The 27,037-nt window shown below is 38.8% G+C and overlaps 1 protein-coding gene across 1 annotated transcript; it reads right to left on the reverse strand.

Moving 5' to 3' along the window:
- Window positions 1–10,464: 10,464 nt before the first annotated feature.
- On the reverse strand, window positions 10,465–26,458 carry dnajc24 (DnaJ (Hsp40) homolog, subfamily C, member 24). Its single transcript, XM_086299686.1, has 5 exons — window positions 25,758–26,458; window positions 24,441–24,576; window positions 20,023–20,091; window positions 17,536–17,742; window positions 10,465–17,066 (listed from the first exon to the last, which is right to left on the reverse strand). The coding sequence occupies exons 1-5, from the start codon at window positions 25,857–25,859 to the stop codon at window positions 16,954–16,956; spliced, it is 627 nt and encodes a 208-aa protein (XP_086155812.1). The 5' UTR covers window positions 25,860–26,458; the 3' UTR covers window positions 10,465–16,953.
- Window positions 26,459–27,037: the final 579 nt, after the last annotated feature.

Consider the following 27,037-nt stretch of genomic DNA (forward strand, 5'->3'; position numbering starts at 1 on the left):
CATTATCGTCACACATTTTTCTCAGCTCTTTTTTATGGAATAGTTTTAAATCAGCCACATTTAAAGGTTTCGAAGCACGAGTGGCCTGTTGAAGGTAATATCAAAACATCTCAATCTCATATCAAGTCCAAACTTGACATCCTAAGTGTGCTTGAGCTTCACCAATAATCAGATGACCCTACAACCAAGTACTTGGCAACAGTGGGAAGGAAAATCTTTAAACTTCAAACCTCCGGCAGAGCCAGTCTCAGGGAGGGGCAGTCATCTGCTGCGACTGGTTGGGATTGAAGAGATGAAGACATCTTTGTCTAATATTAAAACGTATTTAATTAACTGAAATGTAAGTTTTCAAAACCTAAAGAAAATCTAGTCTGCCTAAAACTAATATTTATATTTGTCACTGCTTTTTTATTTTTTAAAATTCTCACTTTTTAAAATTTTCAGCACCAAATCAAATGTTTTATTCGTCTACACTCTCTGTGGACATACACAACTACCTGCATGGATAGAAACTGGATAAACTGAGTGATGTGTCTTTTGGTAATTTCAGCAAACCCACCCGTTTGGAAAACGTTAACTGTACACTGCACAATACTTATACAGAGTTCTACACCTAATGAGAGGTTGGACTACACAGTGTGAATATTAAGCAGTTTTCATGTGTCACACTAACTCCTGAGTGGAATCTTCTGAAGGCCTTTGCTCTCAGTATTAGAAGCTTTTCTTTAGGACAAAAGAAGGGTCGGGGATTTCTGCACATCAAATGTGGAGGTCAAACTGATCCATGTATCAAATAGAGCAGTTGGCCTAGGCCACACACTGCACACATTTAATCTGAGCCTGGCTCTCCTATTGGGACAGATAGCTCAGACAGCCAACACACAGCCGAACAGACTTACACAGGAACAGTGTTCCTTCTCTTCATGGGCTTTCCCTTTTCTTGCCATCTGCTATGGACAATCTCCTTACGCCACAATAGCAAGGAGGATCCCTTTATACCACAATGCCTTGCTGCAGCAGCATGGACAATCCTGTCCAGCTACAAAGCACGACATTCTCTGCTGCTCAGCTTCAATTAGCTTTGCTCTGATACATCTCAATACACCTATAATATGGCTTCAGTACAATTTAAATATGGCTCAAAACATCTCAATTCAAGCTCAGTGCTCCTCAATGCAGCTTCAGTACTCCATCCCTACGTCTTAATACGGCTCAGTACATCTCAATATGGCTGCAGAAGATCTAAATACACCCTCGGTGCAGGTCTATGAGGCCATTGAGCTGCTGAGATTCACTACCTGAAACCCACATTTTGGGCTCAGTTTGTTGTTGCTGTGGATGAATTAATGATAGAATGGAAAGAATTCCAGTTGGGATGATCAGTCAAGAGTTCAGCTTGACCCATAATGATGGGAGCTTAACGCTGACTTAACAAACTGAATGGTTGTCAGTGCTGCTAACTGAAGTATTTTGGCTGGCTGTGGACATCCTAAGAATGCCTGACACCATCCGTGGATCAGCAGTTACCCCAAATAGAGTGTGCCAATGTTTACTGTCCTCTCACGAGCTTTGAATAGAAGAATAAACATTTTGACTAAGCTTGTAACTATGAGGTGAAACTCATTTAAAGCAAAAGTACTTGTTTACATTTTGCAATTAGTATAATACAAGTGGAAGAAAATGGATGGATGGATGGATGGATGGATGGATGGATGGATGGATGGCATACTCTTTTACTAATGGAAAGATTTAAATTAAAAGCCCAGATAAAGACTTAGTATAAAATATCAAATGTTTAAACCAATGAATGGTAAAAACACATTTGTTGCAGAGAACATAAATCTCTTCTTTTGTTTTGAGTTCAATAATAGTAAAATTTGGTGTGCTTGCTTTATGGAGCTGTAGCGATACAGACTGAATACCAGTTGGAAAAAAGGCAGATATGTTATGCAGCACTGACCTGCAGCTAGATTTATGTGGAGCTCTGATATCCAAGGAAATCATAAATGGTAAAAATAAGAAGAATGTAAAGTATTTATGTTTATATCTAAGTAGCTCTTAGTTTTGTTATTATTTCATAGTCATTTTTCTTCATAGGCCAGGCTATTGGTTTTTATACAGTAAGAGATGGGGAGCTGTTAATAATGAAGAATTCAATAATTATACCCCCATTGTCATCAGATTAGTTGTGCTGACAAGCTGAGCTGTTTTTTCTGCACACACATAATTTGAGCAGGTGGAATGAAACATAACTTAAAAGTGTAGCTAGTGTTCATGTTTTCATGATTAAAACAGTAAATTCTCAAGTGAAAATCTTGCTATATGTGGTGAACACGTTTCTGTTCAAAAAGAGACAATGAACCAAGACAATGAATCCACATTATCTTGATCATTTATTTTTGACAGTTGTATGGAAAGGAAGTTGTAGTGGTCTGTGTGTGGACGACTGACTGCTGTGTCTCATAGCATTCAGACCAAACCAGTTCAAACCAAATAGCTGACACAGGTGACTAACAATTCCAAAAGCATGCACATACATACCAACAACCAGGAGCTCGCTCAGTGAGATCTCCAGACTGTGTCAATAAAGCACATAAATGTATGCATTTGTAATAATAAGCAAACAGTGACTTTTAACTTTGTTAATATATTTCTCACCTGAATAGAAAAATAAACTTGCATTTTATCAAGGCAAGTGCGTGCGCGCGCGCACACACACACACACACACACACACACACACACACACACACACACACACACACACACACACACACACAGCCGCACACACTTACAATTACACTTACGGCTTCATTATTGTGATGGAGACTTTATTAACAAAATGGAGCGGATTTATCCTGGAGAAGAGGATATGCAATAAAGATTAAAAATTCAAAAATCAGCAAATCCTTGGAAATTTTGGAGGTGTAGGAACTATGTGCGGGAAGAGAAAAACAGCCTGTAAAAGCTTAACAAAATGAACATTGGTGTTACACGGGGGATGTCTGGATGACGTTGTTTTCAGCAGGGATGAACTGAAAAGTGGGCCAAGGTCAGTGTGTGTATTAATCATCAGTAAAGTAAGCACACTGGTGTTGTCTTTAAAAAGGTTTTGTGAATATGAAATATTCACTGAACGAGACTATTCTGGAGACTTGAAGGTCTAATTTGACACTTACCAGATCTAAGTAATCTCATTGGCCAGAGAGGTTTTTTACAGTCCAGACAGTGAAAAACAAAAGAATCCATGCACATCCTCTTCATCCTACGAGGCCAGTGCAGAGCTGCAAAAATGGGAAATGGTTCACATGGTTCATTTCTATATGGGCATTCGTTACACATCTTTAAAAAAAAGCCTTACTGTGTCTCAGATCCACTGCATATGTAGCTCTAATGGTGACTTTAAAGAGGAAACAGCAGATTTAGAACAAAGATTTTTAAAAAGGTTATATAGGTTATATAGGCCCCTGAAAACATAGGTGTGCTATTAGAGATCATGATCAGAAAAGTCCAGTTGCCAACCATTTTAAGAAAATGAATCACAATGTGCCTTGTCTTAGTTGATTTGGGGTTGAACATGTAAAGCTTCCATAAAGAGGAGGGGACATCAATACTCCATTTTTCCTTTTTTGAACTTCATTGGATTTTTTTTGCTCTGGACACTTTGGCCCCAAAAAGTCTTAATAAAAATATGAACATTTGTCCTTTTCTGCAGCTCTTTCAATAAAATATAAGTTTAAGCTTTTCTGTATATTTCCCATGGATTCATGACTTTTCACTTGAGGGTTATAGTGTATTTACTGCATCTAATAATGTAGGCACCACTTTAAGAGTTTTTCTTACACTTGATTACAGAACTACCTGATGGCAGTGTAAGAGATTTCAAAGGTTTTTGATATTGTGCATTGTGTGTATACTTTTTAATATTTGCACCACTGACAGGTTTTTTTTTTCACGTATCTGTCATTTGTCCTGTATAAGATCTGATTTTTGATTTGATGTAACTGGTCGTGTGATCATTCACAGGTGACACTGATGACACTGCTTGGTGTTTCAGTGTCTGATGAAGAGCACGTGTGCTGGAAATCACTAGATGGGATGAATAAGGAATCTGGAGTTTCTTTTCTTTGTCACAATCTAGGCAGCAACATGCCTGCCTGGGTTAACTAGTCTGTAACCTCACTCTTACTAAGTCTTTCAAAACTCCACTATCAGTTTGGTTTTTTGCACTGTGAAAGCTGGAGAAACATCTCTCCATTATTATCATGGGACCCACAACCAGTGGACTCGACGTATTCATTTATGAAGTTCTGCTGTTCCAGATTTCACAGTACATCACAGCTCTTCTCTCAGTTAAATCTGGAAACAGTCCATAAGCCAGTAATTACTTATTTTCCCACATATGCAATCAACTTCAGTTCAAATGGAATGAACTCAAAGCTCTTCTCAAATAAGAGTCACTCACTCTTTGGAAATAAAAAACAAAAACGTTCATGCTTTATGCAGCTGCTTTTAATGACTCTTCACTGATTTTGGTCTTATTGTTTCTGTCAAGAAGCCTGATGGATTTAAATAACTGTTGGTTATTATTATAGATCACTGGATGGACTGTATTTACAAGCTTTGTGGTTAAGAAGAGAGACTTGCAAACAAATCACACTTCACATAAACTGACACTGATACCAGTTTTTCAGAAATGAACAAACAATTACTCAGTTAAGTTGAAGCTGAACAGGAGCTTGATTAAGAGGCGTCAGTGGTGTGAGAGTCATGTGAAAAGAAGGCAGGTACCCATTACGTACTAGTACTTACTGGCTCCTTTGGCAATATAAGAGGCTTTGATTGCTCTCTAGCTGTATGGAAGCCAAACAATAAACAACTCTAGACAGCATAAAGCAGTCTAATACAAATGTTGCTATGACTGGGGCTTACCCTAACTGGCTAAAGCAAGGGAGGGAGGTCCAGTAAGAGGCTTTCACTGAAGACCTCAGTTCAATAGACAAAGAGGTGATGAAGACATCTAGCCCACCCCGGTCACTTAAGGCTGACAGACAAAAAGATGTGGTAGGGCTTCAGCTGATCCAGAGTCTCAATAATGACTGATCACAGCACCACTACCACTTTCAAATCATGTGTGACTGTTAGTTAATGAGATCTCAGTGCCTTGGAAATCTGACAGTTTTATACAATTTAATAAATGAATAATAGATAACAAATTGTAAAACATTTGCTTTTATAGGCGATGCTAATAATTCTCGTTCATTTTTTTTGTTTTTCTTTTTTGTGGGTTGAAGAAGAGGTCGAGCAAGCTGACACAGACACTCCAGTTTACATGTCAAATTGCCCTTGAGCAACTCAGAAAACTCAGAAATCTAAAGTACTGGTGCTGAATCGGTACGACAGAAATGTATTTGCACATCACAAATAAGTGGTTGCATGGGGAAAAAATAAAACATTAATTAGTTTGTCTTTTAGAAGGAGGTGAAAAAAATGTCAGAGAATTTACAAAAATAAAATAAATTTTTGCTGAACACATATAAAACAAAGCATAATCAAGAGCAAAATGTGTTTTAAATTAAATCAAATACACAAAAGTAGTTCAGAATCAGCATTATCAATGCTTCAGCTTTACACTGATAAATTACACAATTTGAATACAGTGTCATTGAGAGACGCTAGAATTATCATTTAATGAGGTCTCTGTGTGTGTGTGTGTGTGTGTGTGTGTGTGTGTGTGTGTGTGTGTGTGTGTGTGTGTGTGTGTGTGTGTTCTTCTGACACATGTAGTGTTTTGTGAGTTTTTGAGACTTCTATGTTATCGATGTGATTGTTTTCCCCTCTAAATAAATTGCACAACACATTTTTAAGCAATTGTTGTTGTTGTAAAAAAAAAAAGAAAAAAAAGCTACATGTAGCACATGTAGCAAATTAAAAATGTATGGAATTAAAAAAAAATTGTATTTTTTCAACAAATTTGTCAGATGGTTTATTAAATTCTCAATTTTTAACAAATTGGAATAATGTCATATTTTGGGCCTTAAGGGGGTATATACAAGCAACTGGATAAAAACATGACATCAGGATAATTTATTATATATATATATATATATATATATATACACATATATATAAAACAAAATGATAGAGGGAGAGAGAGAGAGATAGTATTTCCTGCAAGGCACCCGTCATTAATTCAGCTGTTCAGAGCTTTTTAAATTAGTAGTCATTTAATTTAAAAAAAAGAAAGAAAGAAAGAAAGAAAGAAAGAAAGAAAGAAAGAAAGAAAGAAAGAAAGAAAGAAAGAAAGAAAGAAAGAAAGAAAGAAAAAGGAATGACAGCCTTGCAAGGCTGAGAAAAAATCAGTGGGTCACATCATTAAGACTGATAGTCTATTAGTCTATTAGAATACTGAATCAATACTGAAACTTTACAGTAAATGTGATATTCTGCAGGGTAAATGAAAACGTGATCTTTATGGTTCTGTATCTGTATTAAATTTCATGGTAATCTGTGGAATAACTTTTGAGCTTTTAACAAAAGCCGAGAGTCTCATTTTCCTGGTCTTACAGAACGATGAGTACAATTTTATTCAAGCAATGCAAAGCAGTAGTAATATAAGCACACTAAGTATAATTTAATTACATTTAATTAATTAATTATATTTAAGCTTAAAACATATCATTTAAATACTTTTTTCTTCTTTCAAGTCTGGAATTTCCAGAAATAGTCTCTTTAGGGCTGCAGATTCCAGTTGCTAATATCAATTTCTGTCCTCTACACATATACAGATACAGAACTCACACAATCAGTCTCCCAAACAGTGTTTGTCATCGTTTAGCTGGTGACTACAGTTGTTTTGCTTTAGGCCCTGGGGACTAAAATGACACACAAAGGGAACCTGAAAGTCTCTGCTGTGTTTCAGCCAGCCAAACATATGTGTGCATGTGCTCAAACACATAAACTTGTGTGCACACGCGAACACACACACACACACACACACACACACACACACACACACACACAGAGGAAAACAACACCGTTTATGTGTGCTCCTCAGGGAATAGACATGATTCTTGACAGATAGCCCCACCCAGAGGTTTCTATAGCAACGGGCATGTCATAACAGTTCCCTCATTGGTGTCACAAAGCTACACATACACATATGCACAGACATAAACACACACGCACACACACGCACACAATCATCATTATCATTACCATTATCTTGTCAATGGAGGCTTGACCAGCTCTTGAATCAAATGTTACCATGGGATTTAATAAATTAGATTTTACCTGCTGCTTTCATTTCCTCATTTCCTTTGAATGCAGCTAAAATATGTTTAAAAACTCTCAAAGGCAGAATGATTTACAGTACAATCATTTGCAATAATTGAAATTCTATGATTGTAATAGTACAAAGACAATACGTGAAATATTGTAATTATTTAATATTTAAAAAATATATATATTTTCACAATAAGGACATATTTACCACCTTTGCGCACTTTTGTACTGTTTCCTTTTTTTTTTTTATCTTTATTTTGAACATGTTGAAAAAGTACAACAAAATAGAATTAAAAGAGACAAATGAACAAAGCAAAACAAAAGGAAAACGAGCAACCACAACTCCAAATAACGTTCATGTTCAAAAAGGAGCAGGAAGAAGCATAAGCTTATTTAGTCCCACCCCTTTTCCACTATCTAGTATCAATAGACTACAGAAATACCTCATTGCAATTACATTATATGTTATGTGTAATTTTTTTTTTTTTTTTAAGAAACATTTGATCTGGAACCGAGATCACATGTTATTACAGGCAAGCAAGACAGCTGAATTCTACTCTTGCAGTATTCACTGATTCAAACTGAAAACTCTTTTTTTCAAACTACTTTTAAAAGGAAATGTCCTATTTCCACAAGCTAGTGTCACTGTAGCTCTAAAGTATACTCTCTCACAGTTAGTATATACTGGTTTTGTTTTGGTTATCACACTTGATTTAAATAACCAATTGTGAAGGGCTTTTATTTTGAAAATCAAACTGAATCGATATAAACTAAAACTTTTTTCTTTTATGCTGCACATTGCTGTAATTATATAAATATAAATTCTAGTTTCACACAGGTTTTAGTAAGTTTATCATGTTTCAATATTTCAGTTTCCACATTGTTGCATATTACATTATTTGTTTTGTTTAGTGTTAGTGAAAAATTTGATGTGTTTGTTAATGCTAAAACCACATTAACTTGAAGATCGGTTAAAAAAGATCTTACTTTATCTTACTGCAATGCAGAGTATATATGCATAATGCAAAATAATGTGGAGGCTTGCTTGACTGCACCACAGGGTACAGGGTAGGGCCTCACAGACAGGCTGTAGATTTGTCAAATCCAAATACAGAGTGTTTACAACAAGCTGCAAATCTCTGGTCACACCCCAAAACAGGAAGGCCGATTAGACTTTGCCCAGTTATGGAAAAAAAATATATTGGGAACCGATATTTTCAATCCATTCAAGTCTGGGCTCGGGCTTGGTTTTCTGTAGGTTGTGGCAACTTTACATGTTCTGGTTTGAATTCATGATTTGTTTTGTTCATTATTAGGTTTTTTCATTCATTTCATTTCTTTGACCCCTGCCTGTGGCCCTGTATCTGTCTGGCCTCTATGTGCCTTATCTCCGTGGTCCCAATTTAATTCAGCTTCATATGCCTTAGTTTGGGTCTCTATATTACTCACTTCCTTTTTTATTTTTTTAGTTCCTCATCTCGTGTGGTTTGTGTTTGGATTTGCTTCCCCTGTCTTGTTTTTCCTGACTTTGTTCAGCTGTGTTCCCTGGTGTTTTAATTTCCCTAATTACCTGGTGTGTATTTAAATATCCACTTTTCTACTCTTGTTGCAATTTTCCTCATGTTGTGTGCTTAGTGTGTTTTTTAGTTCCCCAGACATATTCCTGGATTATTTGTGTCTTTGTTCCCCCCCCAGTTTACAGCATTAAAGCTATCGTCTTTAGTTCATTTTCCTATCTCACAAGTCCTGCATTTGGGTCCACTACCTGCCTGTCGCACAGCAACATGTGATAGAAGTTTAATACCAGTATGGACCCAGTGGACTCGGCTTTGAGTGATTGGCAAGAGGCAGTTCCTTCTTTCCTGTAAAAAATGTTGTGGTAGGAGTTTAGGTTTGCCCTTGAGTGCAAGTCGCTTTATTTTGGAGCCTAGCTTGAGGGGGGCTCAAAGACACTGAGTCTCATCTTTGACTGCTCTTCCTGTACCCAACCCTTTACATAAGAGTGGGCAGGTTCAGTCTACCACCTGCCACTCACTCTCCAGCTTCTCTCTACCACTGCTGCCATAGTATTGTCTGCAAATGAAGGCCTCCTGTCAGCAGAGGAAGAATTTTTTTTGGCTGAGTACTGTGGCTTTACACCAGAGCAAGCGTTTTTCCAGTTTCTGGGACTGAGTGCTGGTCAGTACTTCCACTACGACAACTCCACATCGACAACACATTGCTGTCCTGCCTCAGCAATGCGTTGTGCCTGGGCTGAACTGGATTATCTTAACCTTCTAAGACCCGACCTCTTTCATGGCATGCGTTTTTAATTTCTCTTTGCTATTTGGGCTGATTGGGACCTGACGAATGTAAAAACAAAGAATTACCTGATTTTTTTTTTTACCTGTTTTTTTTTTTCTCAGAAAAATGAGATTCACATGTGAGGACATTCATTTTAAATTTTGATAGTTCTGTGTTTTCATAGTTTTTAATTGTTTTTTTGTACATAAATAAATAAATAAATAAATAAATAATACCACCACTTCCCATTGTTAGATAAAAGAAAAATGGTCAATGTTTTTCGGTAACAGTTAAAAGACAGGCAGTACAATGCTTGATGTTTTAGTCTGGTCCTGTTCTGTTTTGTTATGTGTGTGTGGTGGTGGTCGCCACATTGTTTTTGCCTTTCTGTAAAAGTCACTGCACAATAATTCACAACTATTTATAAAAGTACATAATGGAAAATATGGAGTGTGATGAACAAATTCCCAAATCACACTTTGTAAACATAAGTTTGCTAAAGTAAAGTATAAAATGGAACGTGCAATTATGTTGAAATATTTTACTGTTTACTCATTTGTTTTGTTTCCAAATCACTATCATTAATTACTGTTGAACTACTGAACACTATGGAAGAAAACTAAAGACATTTCTTCTCTGACATTTCTTTGACTGCTCTGTTCAAATCCTTTTTTGTCCTGTAGAGAAAGAGAAGGAGTGACAAGAAGTGACAGGTCTGCTGTCCTCTGCGCTTCACTTCATTTATCAGCACATGCAGAAGCGCTGTTAATAACAGGACATTTGCTCTCAGCAATCAGGTCACATTTGAAAAGCTGCTCCTGTCAACGCTTTTATACTGTTTGAATGTCAGAACAGAATTCGGCTTATGCTGAAGCGAGGCTTCCAGCTGTCCACAGAGCTGCTCAGCATGTAATGATGGACTCTCCGCTCTCCACTTATCTGTCTTCTTCCTTTTCTTTTAACACTGTACAGGTTTTAGCAGGGGAATGAAGTTCATGTAGAGTACTGTGAAAGACTGGAGCCATCCCTCCTTTATTTTTATATTCCAAAAATAGGAAATGGGTCCACTGATTTATTGAAAGATGTGCAAACATACAATTAAATATAGCATATAAGGCAAAAACAGCGTTCATACAATTGTAACATGCTTGAAAGTCATTATTTGTTATGACCACCTTTATTCATCAGCACAGTCTGACGAATAAAGGTCTCAGTCTCTTAGAATTGTGTTTGTCTGCCCACGTATGCTTTTACTACCAGTGCAGCAAACGCATACACATGGACCACCTGAAGGCCCAGATGCATCTCTCACATCATCCAATAGGTCTTTCCTCTTTTTTACTGAATCCCCGTAGTTATGCTACAATAAGCCTAGGCTGATGGGTTTCTTCTTCAGTCATCTTTTTTCACTCATATGTTTACACATCACTCTGCATTTAATCATTAGTTATGATTAAATGCTTTTCAGCTTGTGTGTTAGAACTTCGCTCTCCTCCACGGCTGACAGACCAACAACAAGAGCAAGAGTGGCCCACAGACCATCTGACTGTGGAAGGTGTCGTGCGACGTTCCTGTACCAAAGACGTAACCTAACACCACTAACTGCATGTCTTTGGACTGTAGGAGGAAGCTGAAGTACCCATAGAGAACTCACCTATACACGGGAGAACACGCAAACTCCACACAGAAAACACCCCCAAAACTTTATTCTGTTCATCTGAACGTAGCGTCCCACATAGAAAAGCCCCAAACAGGTGGTGGAGAGAAAGAAAGTAGAAATAATGTGTGTGTGCGTGTGTGTGTGTGTAGATATCAGATGTAAGGGAATTAAGGGCAGGAGCATTAGAGGTAGATTCAAACTGTTGTACCATGATGTAGATAGGAAGAGATTAGGGGTATTCTTGAAGGAAGAGTATAGATTGCACATTAACTTATAATTAGATAATCAATATGATTTTGTTTATATATCATCATATATCTTTTATCAAATCTATATGTGCTTTTAAGCTGCAATCATTACAGAATATTTGACACTGGGATCATTTTTTATTGAAATACAAAGTTGTTTTTTTCCATTATTTTCATGTTATCAGTGATAAAACTAAGTAGAAACCAAAACAGTCAAATAATATATTTTATGTAGTCAAAATCATGTACCAGAGATTTTAGCCAAATAAGACTGATTTTTTTTCCTGTACATTTTCCTGATTCACTTTCTGTGGAAAGAATTCAATTAAAACACATAAAGCATTAAAGCATTAAGAAAAAAATGAACAAAAAGCAACCACATTTAGCTGTGCTTTTTAGAATGTTATTTTCTGTTAAATTAATAACTTTATATTACATGTTTTATATTATATTATATCATAAACAGCATACAATTTGAGAGATTAATCTAAAAAAAGAAAGTAATCTGTTAATAAAGTACAACTGATAATTACATTTTCATTTAATGAGCTCAAATTCTACATATCAACAGATCTCACTGATAATAAAAAGACAGCAGCATTCTGGGGGGTGAGTGTAGAGACACAGGGGGCAGGCAGAGAGGGCAGACTAAGCCAAGCGCACACTGAAGTGAGTGGTGGCCTGAGGCCTTTTGGGGCCTTGTGAGCCATCAGAGCTTACTCACGCTAAACCAGGAATGAAGCAGCTTAACTTCAGCCAGGAAACACTGCCCTCTATTCTGTGTACCTCTCAGTAGGCAGCCTTCCCTCTATGTCCAGTCCAAAAATGCCAAAACATAGAGGGGTCGGTTGTGTTTTGCTATTGCTTGTGTGACTTGCTTTGTCACACAAGCCCTTCCTAAATGGTTATAGTCATATTGTTGTAAGTTCCCTTTGTTTGTTTGTTTTTTGTTTTTTTTTTAAAGTAGGCAAAATACAATACCAGCCAATTAATTAGGTATGTCGCACAAGCAGCAATTTGGACCTTCGTTTGCTTTTCTTCAGACTTAATTCTTTCTACTATAGATTCAACAAAGTCCTGGTAACATTCCTAACCCGGAGATTTTGGTTCATATTAACATCACTAACTGGCTGCACATCCATGACGTAAATCTTCTGTTCGAACACAGCCCAAAGCTGGATCCAGATCTGGTGACTGATGGCACTTCAGTACAGTGAACTAATGATCATGCATCATCATGTATTATTCTGCTGAAAACATCCATCAAAAGATGGGTGCAATGTGGACGTGTCATGGTTCCAAAACTCATGGATGTGAATGACTTCAACTTTCCAAAAATAAGATACTTAAATACACTGGATTCTATATATACAGTATACATAGTCTTCTTTGGTAGTAGTAGGGTCATATACAGTGCCGCTAAGCCATTTTTTCCCAAAATAAATAAATAAACAAAAGGAGGATTCAAGATTGGCACATTCTCAAAGGAACAGCATTGCTAATATTTGTATTTAAATCATTCTGATATTTAAATGTATTAACCTTTCAATTAGATTGTAATGAATTTTAAGACAGAAATTATTTACAAAGACGTTACTCAATCGAAATTACATTTTTTAAAATATCATATTATTGCTTGGTTCTATTCTTATTATGCTCCACGTTGTTCGTGAATCATTCCTTCCATCAAAAAGGTCTTTCATTAGAAATCATCATGCTCTCTTGACAGGTTGATTGGCTTGCGTGTGTTTTCAGTTTACATGATCCAGAAGACTCATATCACTGTAGCAGCGATTTTACTTTCAGTGAGGCATGTTGACGCTTTTAGCTTCCCTGCATCGGTTGTGACTCAATCAATAAACTGATCTAAGGTCAGTTTTCTGTAAAATATTACTGACATGATTGGAGTAAAATTAATAATGAAACAGATCCAAAATCTAGTCTATATAATTTCACTCTGAACTACAGTCCAAAAACAGTCCAACTTTATTCTAACCTTATTTATTTTTTCCATACATGTTAAAAAAGATAAGTTGAATTACATTTGGTTTAATTAAATGGATTTTAAGATTTTACAGTGTGATGAGAAAAGGGGGTCCTAACAGGGTGGGGTGTAATGAGTTTTTGTCCAGAAAATGGTTAGAAAGTGATCTAAAGGAGCCTAATTGTAGGTGGTGAGCAGGTGAAATGGATTTTGTGTCCCAGCACATCTCAGCATGTCTCTGTGTCTGTCACATCAATATTCTACCAACCCTCAATTACACATCAGCTGTCAACTCCTCCTCCTGCCCACTCCCTCAACACACACAGACATATACACACCACTTCCCCCACCCACATAATCTCCCCTGCACTCTTGACTGTTACTGCTAGAGAGGAAAATAATTAGTGAAAAATTTAGACAATGTGTCACTCCTTCTCATCTTCTTTTCTGTCAAATCTCAACTATTTGCCCCTCACCCCTCATTTTGAACTCCTATTTTTGAAAAATGCAAAGATGGACGGATGGATGAAAGATGATCATCACTCAGATCTCCTGTTAGATGTGACCTTTGCAGGCTGAGTGACCAAAGATATGAGAGTCATTACCAGTCGTTATCCCTTTGTGTGTCTGTCGCAGCCCTGCTGAGGGGAGAATAGCTCTGTCATTTAGGGTACTGGGTTCAACTGGAGGGTTAGGACCTCTATGTAGTCACAGGATAATTTTTTTCTGAGTCACAGCATGCTTGTGTGTGTGTGCACATGTGTCTGTGTTTTCTTTTATAGTTTTTATAACCATATTATCAGTGTTTTGACAATACTCAAGGTTGTTTGAGTGTGTACGTATTTACTTATTTTATTAAATCATAAACGTATATATATGACATCGGAGTGCCATTTGGACTGAAGAATAATAATAATAATAATAAACTTTATTTATAAAGCACACTTAAAAACCAAGGGTATGCCAAGGTGCTTAACAAGTAAAATAGAGTATAGGAGGAGGATAATAGAAATAGGACCAAAGCAAGTACTAAATATGCAAGCAGATAACTGTCACTAATACATAGGAAAGCAACAGGTACAGAGCAAACAAGAATTTAAATGAGCATAAAAGTGCATGATATAAAATCATAAAAGAAATATTAACTAGAGGGAAAGGCAAGATTGAATAAGTGGGTTTTTAATCGTGATTTGAACAGTGCAATGGAATCAGATGCGCGGAGGTCGAGAGGAAGGGTATTCCACAGTACCGGGGCAGCCAGAGCAAACGCACGGTCACCCCGGGACTTCAGTCGAGATCTGGGTTGGGTCAGAAGAAGTGTAGTTGGATCACAACAAAGAGAAGGAAGGTAGTCAGAACTTGTGGGATTGTACTCCAGAAGGCAATACTGCAGAAACTGACAGCTACATGGGAATCCCACAGCCAAATGGGAACCATGAAGAGGCCGCTAGGAAAGCCGCTACCACCAAATAGCTGCAGAGAGTGAGGCAAGTGCTGAATGGGAAGAACAAGATCCAGGCAATCAACACCTACGCCCTGCCAGTCGTCAGACACCCTGCTGGGATAATCAACTGCCCAACGGAGGAGGTACAAACCACTGACATCTAGACAAGGAAGCTTACCTTACCATGCATGGAGGGTTTCACCCCAAATCCAACACCCTGAGACTGTACGCTAAGAGGAAGGAAGGAGGCAGGGGAGTAGTGAGTGTAAGAACCACTGTCCAGGATGAAACAACAAAGATCCCCAAGTACATCAAGAAACGGGAAAATGGCCACAACTGATAGTGAACAGCTCAGGCAGCAGAAATCACAGAAAGAAGAGAAGCAAGAAAAAGAACCATCATGGATGAACAGGCTCGTGCATGGCATGCCCCGCTGGCGGATAGAAGTGGCGGATACCAAGAAATCCTACCAGTGGCTGGACAGAGCTGGGCTGAAAGATAGCACAGAGGGACTTATCATGGCAACACAGGCAAACGTTTTAAGCACAAGATCCATAGAGACACACCAGGAAAAATCCCAGTACAGGCTGTGAAAAGATGCTGCTGAATGACTCGAGCAGATCTCAGGAAAAACATGTGAAATCACTGTACAGAAGACCACAATCCTAGGAACAGCAAAGATAGTGCACAGGACCGTCAAGCTCCGAGGCCTCTGGTAGAAGGCCTGCGCTTAAAGGATAAAGACCGCCATGCAGGGAGAGTGCAAAATTATTAGATATGTGTAAGTAAGTACATGTATATACATTTTGTATAGGATTCAAAAATAGTTTACTAACGGCAGCAGAACGGACACATGCATATTGCAGTGGTTGGGTGTTGACAGCAGCAGGGATTCAGTGAAGTATAACACTCTAATGGGCGGAGCCAAACGTAAACAAACATGGGACAAGATCATTGGCCATACACTACGTTTTTCAACTGTATGCTTTCTTGTGAATACAGTCGAATCCTTAACCAAGTTACACTGTGGCAAAAGATATAGTTTTGAAAAACATGGTGAGCTCTAAACTGAAATTCAAGCAGGAGGCATGTTGCTGTTGACTGTGTGCAGCACGTAATTCTTCTGATCTAAAATATACTGCTTAAATAGTCTATTTAAGATGTTGTTTACCAGTGGCACCATAGCAACATCTTGTGATGGGACCACAAAAAAGGTCTGTTAGTTTCTGTGCTGTCTGATGCACTTGAAAAGAATTGGTTATGCTCAGCACCATCATGCCAGGGGTGTCAAACTCCAGGCCGCGAGGGCCGGTGTCCTGCAGGTTTTAGATATCACCCCAGGTCAAAACACCTGAATCAAATGATTAGTTCATTGCCAGGCCTCTGGAGAACTTCAAGACATGTTGAGGAGGTAATTTAGCCATTTCAATCAGCTGTGTTGGATCACATCTAAAACCTGCAGAACACCGGCCCTCGAGGCCTGGAGTTTGACATCTGTGACCTATGGTGATTTCCTTCTTGAGTTATAGCATTCACACAATCGTTAGAAAACCTCTGTCCTTGAGTTCGAGTTCGCAAGTTTCAAACTCATCCAAGATTTTTAGTATGCACCTAATGGTACCAATTTTTAAAAAAAATCCTACATAATCTTGTTCTCGGGTTACTGTATTCACAAATTTGGTTGGCCATACCGCCCACCTCGCCACCAGGGATGGATGACAATCAGGTTTTTACAGCTGAAGGGTGAAAACGTTGCAGTGAAACAGCACAATTAAGTAAAATACAACTGTATACTGCACAATATTTCAGATGATCTTTCCATCTTGCATTTTTGGAATCCAAATACTGTTTAAGGCAATACATATATACATCACCACAACAAACAAACAAAACAAAAACCAGGGTTTTTTCTTTAATTGTTTATCTGTTTCATAACTAATTTGTGGTAGCATGAATGGCTGTGAGAGAGGTCATAATAACCAGGAAAAGCTGGCTATCAAGAACACAATGGAATTACATTTTCCATAGATTTTCAACTGTATGGAAATACAGTTAAAATTCAAAATCCATGCCCCCTTTCACATTTTCCAAAGCTATCCAGTGCTCCAGATTGAAGTCTTTGCTGGGTTGATTCTGGATCCCGGGCCGCATGTTTGACACCCCTGCTGTTGGAGTAGGCATAGTTTTATCAAAGTCTACCCTGAAGAGAAAACTTTAAGAGAAAATATTTTCTCCACAAGGTAAGAACCAGTGATTTTTATTATCTCGTCTCTTTCCATCACTCACCCTGAACCTGCTCTTGTCAGAGGTCTCTTCCTATTAAAAGGGAGTTCTTTCTTCAAGATCTGCCTGATCGGATTGTTGTGGTCCTTGCTATAATATTGTAGTATTGTATAATATTGTTTAGTGTCGATTTCTCCAATTACATTTGAGATACCAAAAACAGGGGATTCCAAAATAAAGGTTTGTGGATAATGCAATACATTTAAGAGCTGAGAGTCTCAGCTTTAAGCCAGTATTGATCATATAATTGACTGGTGCACACTTGAAAGGAAAATGTCAATACTAATGATTATAAGAAAGGCTCAGAGTCAGAGTTGGAAATTATAAGAAAAAAGTATTAATATTACTGACATTTTTGAGCTTTTTCATTAGTTGACCACGTCACATACACACTGAGAGAACAGGTATCACAGCAGACAATTGCTCCTTTGTGCCGTCCTTCCTCAGTTTCCTTTTCACCTTCATCTTGCTGTTTCCTCTGTGGCTCCTCCTCCAGTTCCTCCTCAGTGACACTGAATACTCCTCCACAGCGACAGGAGTGTGTATATAGACCCTGATCTGAAAGAACACACTTTCAAAATTAGAGATGGAAGAAATTTACCAGCTGTAACCAAGTACATCTGGGACAGTACTCGTGAAAATATACAGACAGAGCATGAAATGGTAAATAAAAATTGAGAAAACAAAAATAGTGCTGAGCCTGAGTTCTTGTAATTTTTTAAAGTGGTATTAAGTAAGAGTCCTTTCTGTAGGTCATTCAAAGTTTTCATTTGGACATTTTTAGTCCACTTATTGTAGCTAATTATTTTCAGGGAACTTTGTTGTTGTTACAGTCGCTGACCTCTAGGGGCTCTCCCCATGTGAGAGAGCTTTTGCTCCTCCTATGCTCCAGGTCTGCCTCATAATCAGCAGCTGAGATGTTTTGCAGCTCGTCAGCCACTGTATCTCAAAATGCCGCGCCTTCTTTCCTTCCCTTTTCTCTGGGCTGTGAGCTGCAGTGGTTTGGGCAGCAGGTTGTAGCGGTGTCAATTTATGAAACTTGGTGTAACATTGGTTTTTAATATTTGTGAGTAAAGGTGTCCCTTTACAGAGACAATTGTGAACCACAGTGAAAGCATGTAGTTGTTTTCTGCCATTTTGTTTCAACCATTTTTCTCATGTTTTGTGGCAAGACGTGGAGCACAGTCATTGTATTTTGTTTTCTTATAGATAGAGTGGTCTTACTTTGTTTTTTAGCTAGACTGGGCTGTTCTGTTTGTCGTTTTGGCCTTGGAGACCCTGACACTAGGGGTGCAACAATACTCGTATCGATATTGAACCGTTCGATACAGTGCTTTCGGTTCGGTACGCATATGTATCGAACAATACAAAATTTTTAATTTATTTTATCAACTTTTCTTCTGACGATGCTGTCTGTGTTGAGCGCTCAGTGGATCTGCATTTGACTACTTTGCCTAGGCTGCACTGTCGAGTGCAGATCCACTGAGCGCAGCGCAAGCTAGCAAGACAGAAGCTAAGCTCATTGCAACATGGCAAATTGAACCTCCCCCACCCTCATTCAGATGTGGCGTTTGGAACTATTTTGGTCTTCATGTGACGTATGACCCTGAAGGTACTAAAGTAAAAAAGTATGTCGGATGTGCCACGCAATGCTCAATTACATTGGTGGGAACTAGTGCGTTAGCGCAGTTAGCTCGTTAACGTGTTGACACCGTCCAGCCCCACGCACGGGGCGATCCGCGGTAACTTGTTAACGGAGATTTACCACGTTATGGCGTTAACGTCATTTGAACAAGATTAACGCTGACAGCACTAGTGGGAACACAACGAATATGACTGCACATTTACTCCGACATCATCCTAGTGCAAAGACAAAAACAACAAGCACGCATGCTACAAACTTTATCCGAGTCATTTAGACAGCCGTTAGCACATGATTCTCCTTATGGGGACCTGATATGTTTAATATGCTGCTGAGAATATAGCCCAGAAGAAGCGGATAGTATAGCTTTTATTTTGGAAAGAGACATTTCTCTCTTTTCCAAAGATGAGTGATTTCTCGATCAGATATTTTTTTATTACTTTGTTTTTTCAGCAACATTACATTTAAAAACTGTACTTTTGAGTTAAAATATATATTTATAATTTTAATAAATGACAAATTAAAAAGGCATGAACATTTTTTTGTATCGAAAAAATATCAAACCGTGACACCAAAGTATTGAACCAAACCAAACTGTGAATTTTGTGTATCGTTGCACCCCTACCTGACACAGAGCTTCCCTGTGTTTTATTTGGGCCTAATTGGTTCGTTTGGAATTGTGAAATAAACAGTGTTTTAACGACGTCGACTTTGTGGCAGTTAATAATTACCCCCACCCCAGATAATGGTTTGTTTTTAAGTGGGGTGTAACAGTTGTCATTTACCACTAATCTATGAATAAGTCAAAAAAAAAAAACCCACCCAACTCAAGTGATGAGAACGCCTTGTGTCGATACAGACAACAAACAATTTAGCAAAAACTTAATTTTAAATTGCAGCTTTAGACACTTTGTTACCAGCAGCTTGTAAAAAAAGAAAACAAAACATTATTTTCTTTCCAGTTTCTTTAGTAGAATCTAGTTAAAAAAGGCCAAAGATGACACAGTTTCACAGGCATAAGATAGTATTTTTGCACTATGGTGGTTCATAAAGGTAAACACACAATTTACTTTAAATGGACAGATTTTTGTATAGAGCATTTCTACGCTACATGAGCACTCAAAGAGCTTTACTTGCACCTGCCACTCTAAATATGGTTTCCGGGGGAATGTTTAGTGTACATAATGTGTCATTACCATCATCCCAGGTCATGTCATCCACATAGACTGTAGAATCTATTGGCCAATCCTGTTTCAGTGTCCATGCTGCAGAAGTGACAATGCATCATTATTAGTAGCTGCAGTTATAGAAAAAAACAAGCAATATTATTTAACATTTGCTGTTAAAGTTATTGTGTCAGAGTCTGCTCTCAAAATGTAAATCAAAATGTACTAAAAATGTAAATCATTCTGAACTTTACAGTCTTTTTTCCTACTTAACCCCCAGAAAAGTTGTATTCATTCAGATAACATCTTATATAGGGTTTTTACAAGTCAAGTGCATTGGGATAGACGATAGTAAACACTACAATAGTGCAAATGACTGTAGGGTGGATAAATGAACTGAGTGACATACTGATAATGGAAGGATGGACAGACGGGTGAAAAGATAGATGTTCACACTTACTTTTTCTTTGTTTTTACAATTCACTGAGAAAACAGTCATTATCAAGTTATGCAGTTTGACAGTGATAATGACTCTGAACCATGCATAATTAGTGCTAAACTTTGATTAGCTTTTAATTAGCGTAATACTGTGTGAAGAATAATTGCTGCTATACTAGTCCGAATTTAAAATAGGATAAAGAATGAAGGAGAGACGAGTGCTTTCAGGAACATATGCATAAAACACACCAGAGGTAAACAAATATCTTATTTCTTACAGTTTTGAAACCATCTATGGATATTTTATTTTTAACAAACCTTTGCCACACAGTGACTGCAGATGGCAGTGAATCCATACTCACCACGTGAGTAAGTTAACACCTTGGCTAGGCTATAGCCAGACTGATACGACTTATTTTAAAATAAAATCACTTAAGTGAAAATTACGTCTAATCATGGGTTCCCTATTTGAGTAGCTTCCGGGACCCAAAGCAGAGGTGGAGAACTTGATGGAGCTGTGTGGTGTGAGCTTGTGTGTGGCAGGTGAAAAGCTGCCCAGAGCTTCATCCACAGCGTCTTTATCCCGTCGTCCTTCTCTCACCCCAAATTGGTCGTGTTAGATGGCCGCCCCTCCCTGAGCCTGGTTCTGCTGGAGGTTTCTTCCTGTTAAAAGGGAGTTTTTCCTTCCCACTGCCTCCAAAGCGCTTGCTCATATGATTGTTGGGGTTTTCTCTGACTTTCTGTATTATTGTAGAGTCTTTCCCCCTACAATACAAAGTGCCTTGAGGTGACTGTTGTTGTGATTTGGCACAATATAAATAAAACTGAATTGAACTTGTCAAAAGGACAAAAACTATTATACATAAACATTCAGGCATCCCATAACGTTATGTGCATTGGGTCCTTGTGTCATAAACCCATTCAGTTTACCACTTGTATGATGTGCTTTCTGTCTAACATACACATTAACAGTCTGATGGATGCATCAGAGAGCAACTTGTCTAATTCCCAGGGATATTTGGATTGTAGGCTGGAGTAGCCACACACAGAAGCACCAACCTACTGATTAGGAGATGACCTGTTCTACGTCCTGAGCTACAGCCAACCCATAAATCCCAATGTCACTGGACACTTCATAACTAGGGCTGCCACAAACGATTATTTTGATAGTCGACTAGTCACCGATTATTTTTGCGATTAGTCGACTAATCAGATCATCATCCATTGGACGTAAAACGAACAGCTTATTGCACCAGCAGCATCTGCTCTTATATAACTATCATTAGCTTACAGCTGGTATGTTTAAGGTATGTGCTAACTAAAAATAAAGACAAGATGACAGTTTATTAAATTTTAATGAAATCTGCAGATTGTTTCGGTGGAGTTTAATAAACTCAGCCGTCTGCTCCTTGCTATCTAAAATATAACAGGACACCGGAGTATATTCTCGAGCATCTCACACTTATGATAATCAGCTGTCTGCTTGATGTTTATTCAGCTGTGTAAAAACTATAACTTTGATCTCAGCCAAACTGATTTACTCAGGAACAAATAAAATACTGAAAAAAGCCAAACAATAACATTTTTAAGTTATCTAAGTGACTTATATATCATGTTTAACCTAAGTAGCGAAAGACGGCGGTGGGTTTGAAAACGATTTGCCAGGAGTCCGGTGTTCTCACGGCTCTAGTGAGCCTTGCCCCCGGCTAGCTATCGAGCTGGTGGGTAACAGACGTCTCAGAAAACGTCGGCGCGCTTTTGAAAATATGTGGTGTCCTGATAAACTGAGCAGATATTTGAAGTTTACACAGATAAATTCTTGCCTGAAAATATGTTAAACGTTTATTTTGTGACCCAGAAAGAATAATAAGAGTAACATTAAAACTAGCTAGCTGCTGCCATTGTTGGAAACTGAGCTGGTCACTTGCCCCTCCCTTCCTTCCCTCCCCATCTCCAGCTGCCTCCCTCTTCCCGCTCCACCACAACCACCCACACATGCAGGACCTTGGAGTAGGGGTATGTCACCAGGGTGCAGAGGAGGCTCGGGCCACTTCGGAGGTGGGGTGCCCCCGGCCTCTCGGCCTGGGGCTCGGTCACTCAGGCACGGCTGGCTGCCGGCGGAGCTCACGGGCGCGTCACTGCAACTCCCCCTGGCTTCTGCTCCGTGGCTGCTGAGTGAGCCCTCATCTGGGACTCTCCTCAGCTCTTTCCGGGACAGTGGCGCGGCTGCCCCTCTGTTGGTCTTCCTTGGTCTCTTGTGTTCTGGGGGCCTCTGGATGTCTGGAGCCTTGATCTCCTCCATACCTGCTTCAAGCCCTGAAGGACGGGGCTGTGGCCCCCCCACACCCTCTAGCAGATCATTACATGAAGGAACCTTTTAAAAAAAAAAAACAAAAAAAAACAAGCGCGTCCATGCTCACAGGTGTACACACGGGTGATCCACCCACAAACTACACCCTTTTTGGCTCCTACCTCAAAGCACACTGTGTTCTGTTGATCTTATGTGCTGCACAATAATGTTTAACATTTAGTATTTACTGTCATATTCCCATATATCATTGTGATGTTGTTTATTCTATTACTCTTGTTCTCTTCTGCTTGTTTTCTTTTTTCTTTCTCAGCAGGTGATCCAGGTGATTGATATATGCATTTTTTTTTCTCTGCCCGTTCTGTTGGTTTTTGTTTTTTGCCCTTCTCCCCCGTCCCTCTTCTCAGCTGTTTCTCTTTCCCTCTTTCTTTCTCCCCTTCTTTCCCCCAGTCAAGTCTGTCCCGTATTCAGTAAGTGAAAATAAAATGAACAATAAAAGGTGAATCAAATGGACCATTACGGCAAGGCTGGGATGGTCAGTTTGGTAAAGTAAATCCGTTGGGCATCTTTCTTTGCCTTTAGACAACAATTCTGATGGCAAAAGAGCCAAACGGGACAGGCGCAAAATAAATTTAAAAAAAAAAAAAAAAAAAAAGGAAACTGAGCTGGGCCGCACTATGAATTCTGGGATAGGTTGGGCCATGAAGTATGCACCCGACCCATCCTTCAAATCTGGGGAAATGAAGGGCGCATTTGTCGGAGTCTTTGAATTTGGACAGTCTTCATGGTGTCGCTGTAACGTAATCGGCCTACAAATGCGGCCACAGGACGATGCGGCCCCTGAATTTGGACACAGCTACGATACCGGACACAGCTTCTTCTTCTTCGTAGTTTAACGGCAGCTGGCATCCTTGTACATGCAGTGCTGCCATCTTCTGTTTCAGTCCGTTATTACACTCGGAAATCCTACTACTTATTCCTGCATCTTTTGGGATCTTACAAAGCTTCAAACGACGTGTCGATAATTTTGATAGTCGACGTAATCGTGACTAGTCGACTAATCGTGGCAGCCCTACTTCATACATCATTACTTTCAGAGCCAGCATATTTAAATGACAGTATTCATATTTGGTACTTGTGTATAAATATTGTATATTTTGAAGTACTGGTACTTTATTCCATCCATAATATTTGTCAAACATATCCAGCCTGCTGAAAGAGATTCCTTTTCTGCTCCAGGACTGAGGTTAGAGCAAATTTTGGTGGACTGTGCATTCACTGTACTCTGCTGCTGGTAAATAAACCCAGGTTATTAATAATGTCTGGTGAGCTGTAGCATTTCGCTGATATACTGCATTCATGCTGAACATTCAGGTTCAAATTTAAAAAAAGATGATTGAGTTCGGAAAGTTGGGGCGAAAACCAGGGAAAAAAGTCTGAATTTTCAAGATTAAAGTTTTACATTTCTTTAAAAAAAAACAAAACAAAGCAAAAAAAACATAGGAAAACTGTGTTTTCCCATCAAACAACAACACGAGATGTAAAGAGAAGATATGCATTTTCACGTTTTTGTGCCAGTCTTGGTCAGTGAAAAATAAAACTACATCAACATAAGTAATACAAAACATTTTTTCCCGTCAAAGAAAACCATCACGAACCTTATCAGTAAATAAACTAAATGAAGCACAATTTAAAGTCCCACCTCTTCTTTGCAAGTCATATTGTGTCCTAGTGGTTTGGTCACTAAGGACCCTCCATGCAGCGTCAACTTCTAGAAACTTCTTCACACCAGACTCTGCTTCGGAAGAACAATCCCCTCCAAGACGGTCTGGGTGGTACTGCAGATTTGTGCACACACAAACAAACGTATATTCAGACACCTCATCTTCTATGTATGAACTTATTGCAAATATTTGACATTTGGAGGGCTCAGAAGACCCAGACAGCTGTCCAAAAAAACAAAGGGATTGGCACTTACACAGTGCTTTTCTACTATGAGCACTAAAAGCACTTTTATTCCTGCCCAAGTGTCTTGTCTAACATTCACACACAGTCACACTCTCATGGATGCATTGGGTTATCTCTCCTGCAAGTTGAAAGATGATATGCAAACTGGAGGGGCTGCGAATCAAACTACCTTGTGATAGGTCGATGTCTGCTCTACCACCCGAGCTACAGCTTATTATTGATACTAGATACATCCATTAGAATGTATGTAACAGAGAAATACACAGAAATTAGTTAGACAGCACAGTCTCATCTGGGCACCTTTTGGCACCTAAGGCAGTCAAATGTGGGTCAGTTGGCTTAAAAGTCTTGGCCAACAATTTTCTAATAGCTTTACACACTTGTCGCTAATAGCTATCCTCCAGCTAAATATCTGTGCGCCATTTAACAAAACTGATGACAGCATTTTATTGCTAGCTTCTCTTCATGCAAACAAAATCCTTCCATGCACAAATGACAGTCATGGAGTTCCACATGTGCTGGGGCTGATCCCTTATCCACCTCCTCTTAAGATATGTCATTAGAAAAAAACTGCATATGCTTCCACTGCATTACTTATCAGGTGTAAATGCAGTGGTGAGAATGAATACAAACGCCACATTTAATACAATCTTATCATGATGACAATGCAATGATCAGATGCTTTCCAAATGGTATGAGGTGGTGGCTCAAAACAGGACGACCTTTCTGTTTTCAAACAAAAGGAACTGTCTGCTAGTAACAAAGTGTGTAAAGATAACATCTAAAGTGGATTTGTTCCCAAATTGTTTATGTATAGACATAACACTGGTTCATCACTGAGTTAAGAGCCTTTTTATGCTTAAAAAATACACAGGTAAGTTGCCTAAGCCAAAAAAAAAAAAAAAAATCTGGTCAGCTCCAGGGACTGAAATGAGGGAAAAGGCACACAATGTGGACAACAAAATGGAAATACATGAGGGTAGACCGCTTTTGCATGCATATAGGTAGTATGGGTCTATAGACAGATGGAACAAATAGAGAATGGATTTACCTGTAAGGCCAGCTGCTGGTACCTGTGTCTGAGCTGCTGAACCGAGTCTGAGGGGTTTGCTCCCAGGACAGCATACAGATCCTTCTCTATTGTTTGGTTCATTCTTGCGTAAGTGCGATGCTGACATCAGACAATTGCATTCACCATCATAAGGAGAGTCTTTTGCAAATATGTGAACTGTTTTTAGGACCTTTAGCAGTCAGCTCAGTAAAATGTGCTCACTTAGAAATGTCAAATCAAACCGCAACCTTTGAACGGGTTACAGTTATTCCACACTGCCGCAGGACGAACTGCAACAAAACGAGAGCTCTTCGTTTGAAATTATTAGTAATTACAGTGGGTAATCTCGGTTAACTTGCACAAACACAGTGTGGTACACACATGACAGGCAGTTATTCAGTGTGAACCTGCGGGCTCAGAGGTGTGCCGGGGTCAAGAAAGACGCGAGCTTCACGACAAAGTAACGCTTAGATAAGTTTAACAGACGAAATGTGGTCGACGAAGGCGCTTATGGTTTCACATTTTCTATATTTCCCAGAGAGCTACATTTAAAGGACTGAACATACCTCTAACACACGAGACAACATAGCGTTCTACGCTGTTATGAGTCCCCTTAAAAACAGCCCGTGTATTTATGGTCCGCCTGCTTGAGTTCCGCTAGGAAAATGAAATACAGAACACTTCGAGTACCGTTTTGTACTCAGACTAGTGCACAACAGTGCTAGTGGCACCCATTAAAATAAAACTACTTTTGTACAAGATGTAATAAACATACGGAAGAGGATTGGGGCCACTGGGGAAAAAAGTGGGCACGTCTTTTTTTCATTTCCAGATGAAAAAAAAAACGTGCCCACCCAGTGGCTCTAATCCTTCTCCGGAGCAACGTATTTGGTTAACGAACTTTATCAGGAAATAAAATTTACATTTTATTTTATTTTTACATTAATAGAACAATAACGACGAAGAACATTTTAAAAACAAAAAGCACAAGATAAAATAAACAAACAAATTTACGCTCGCTCCTGATTTAGCACAACTTGAAATGAATAAACTTAGAATAATGGGTCCTACATCGTGTGCCAAAGCCCCTTACTCAATGACATCTGAAACTTACAAGATGAAAAACGTTTTAGTTATTTCTTTAATTTGTCAGTCCCCTGTACAACACAATCCTGTAGGCAGTGTGAGAGAGTGTCAAACACGTCTTTGTCTACAGATATGTCAACAAAAGGGAAAAGGCTCAGGTAAAAAAACTAATACCATAGTGTATGATTTGATAC

This window comes from Aulonocara sp. 'chitande type north' Nkhata Bay, linkage group LG7 (genome assembly GCF_057382095.1).
Source record: "Aulonocara sp. 'chitande type north' Nkhata Bay isolate Kocher_YH1m ecotype deep benthic linkage group LG7, A_spYH_male_GT1.1, whole genome shotgun sequence".
Lineage (NCBI taxonomy): Eukaryota > Metazoa > Chordata > Actinopteri > Cichliformes > Cichlidae > Aulonocara > Aulonocara sp. 'chitande type north' Nkhata Bay.

Coding starts and splice junctions, on each gene's coding strand:
- dnajc24 (XM_086299686.1), bottom strand. CDS start 25,859: ATGAACCAAACAATAGAGAAGGATCTGTATGCTGTCCTGGGAGCAAAC. Junction 24,577..25,757: donor ACCAGCAGCTGGCCTTACAG/GTAAATCCATTC, acceptor ACAAATCTGCAG/TACCACCCAGACCGTCTTGG. Junction 17,067..17,535: donor TAATGAAAAAGCTCAAAAAT/GTCAGTAATATT, acceptor CTACTCCAACAG/CAGGGGTGTCAAACATGCGG.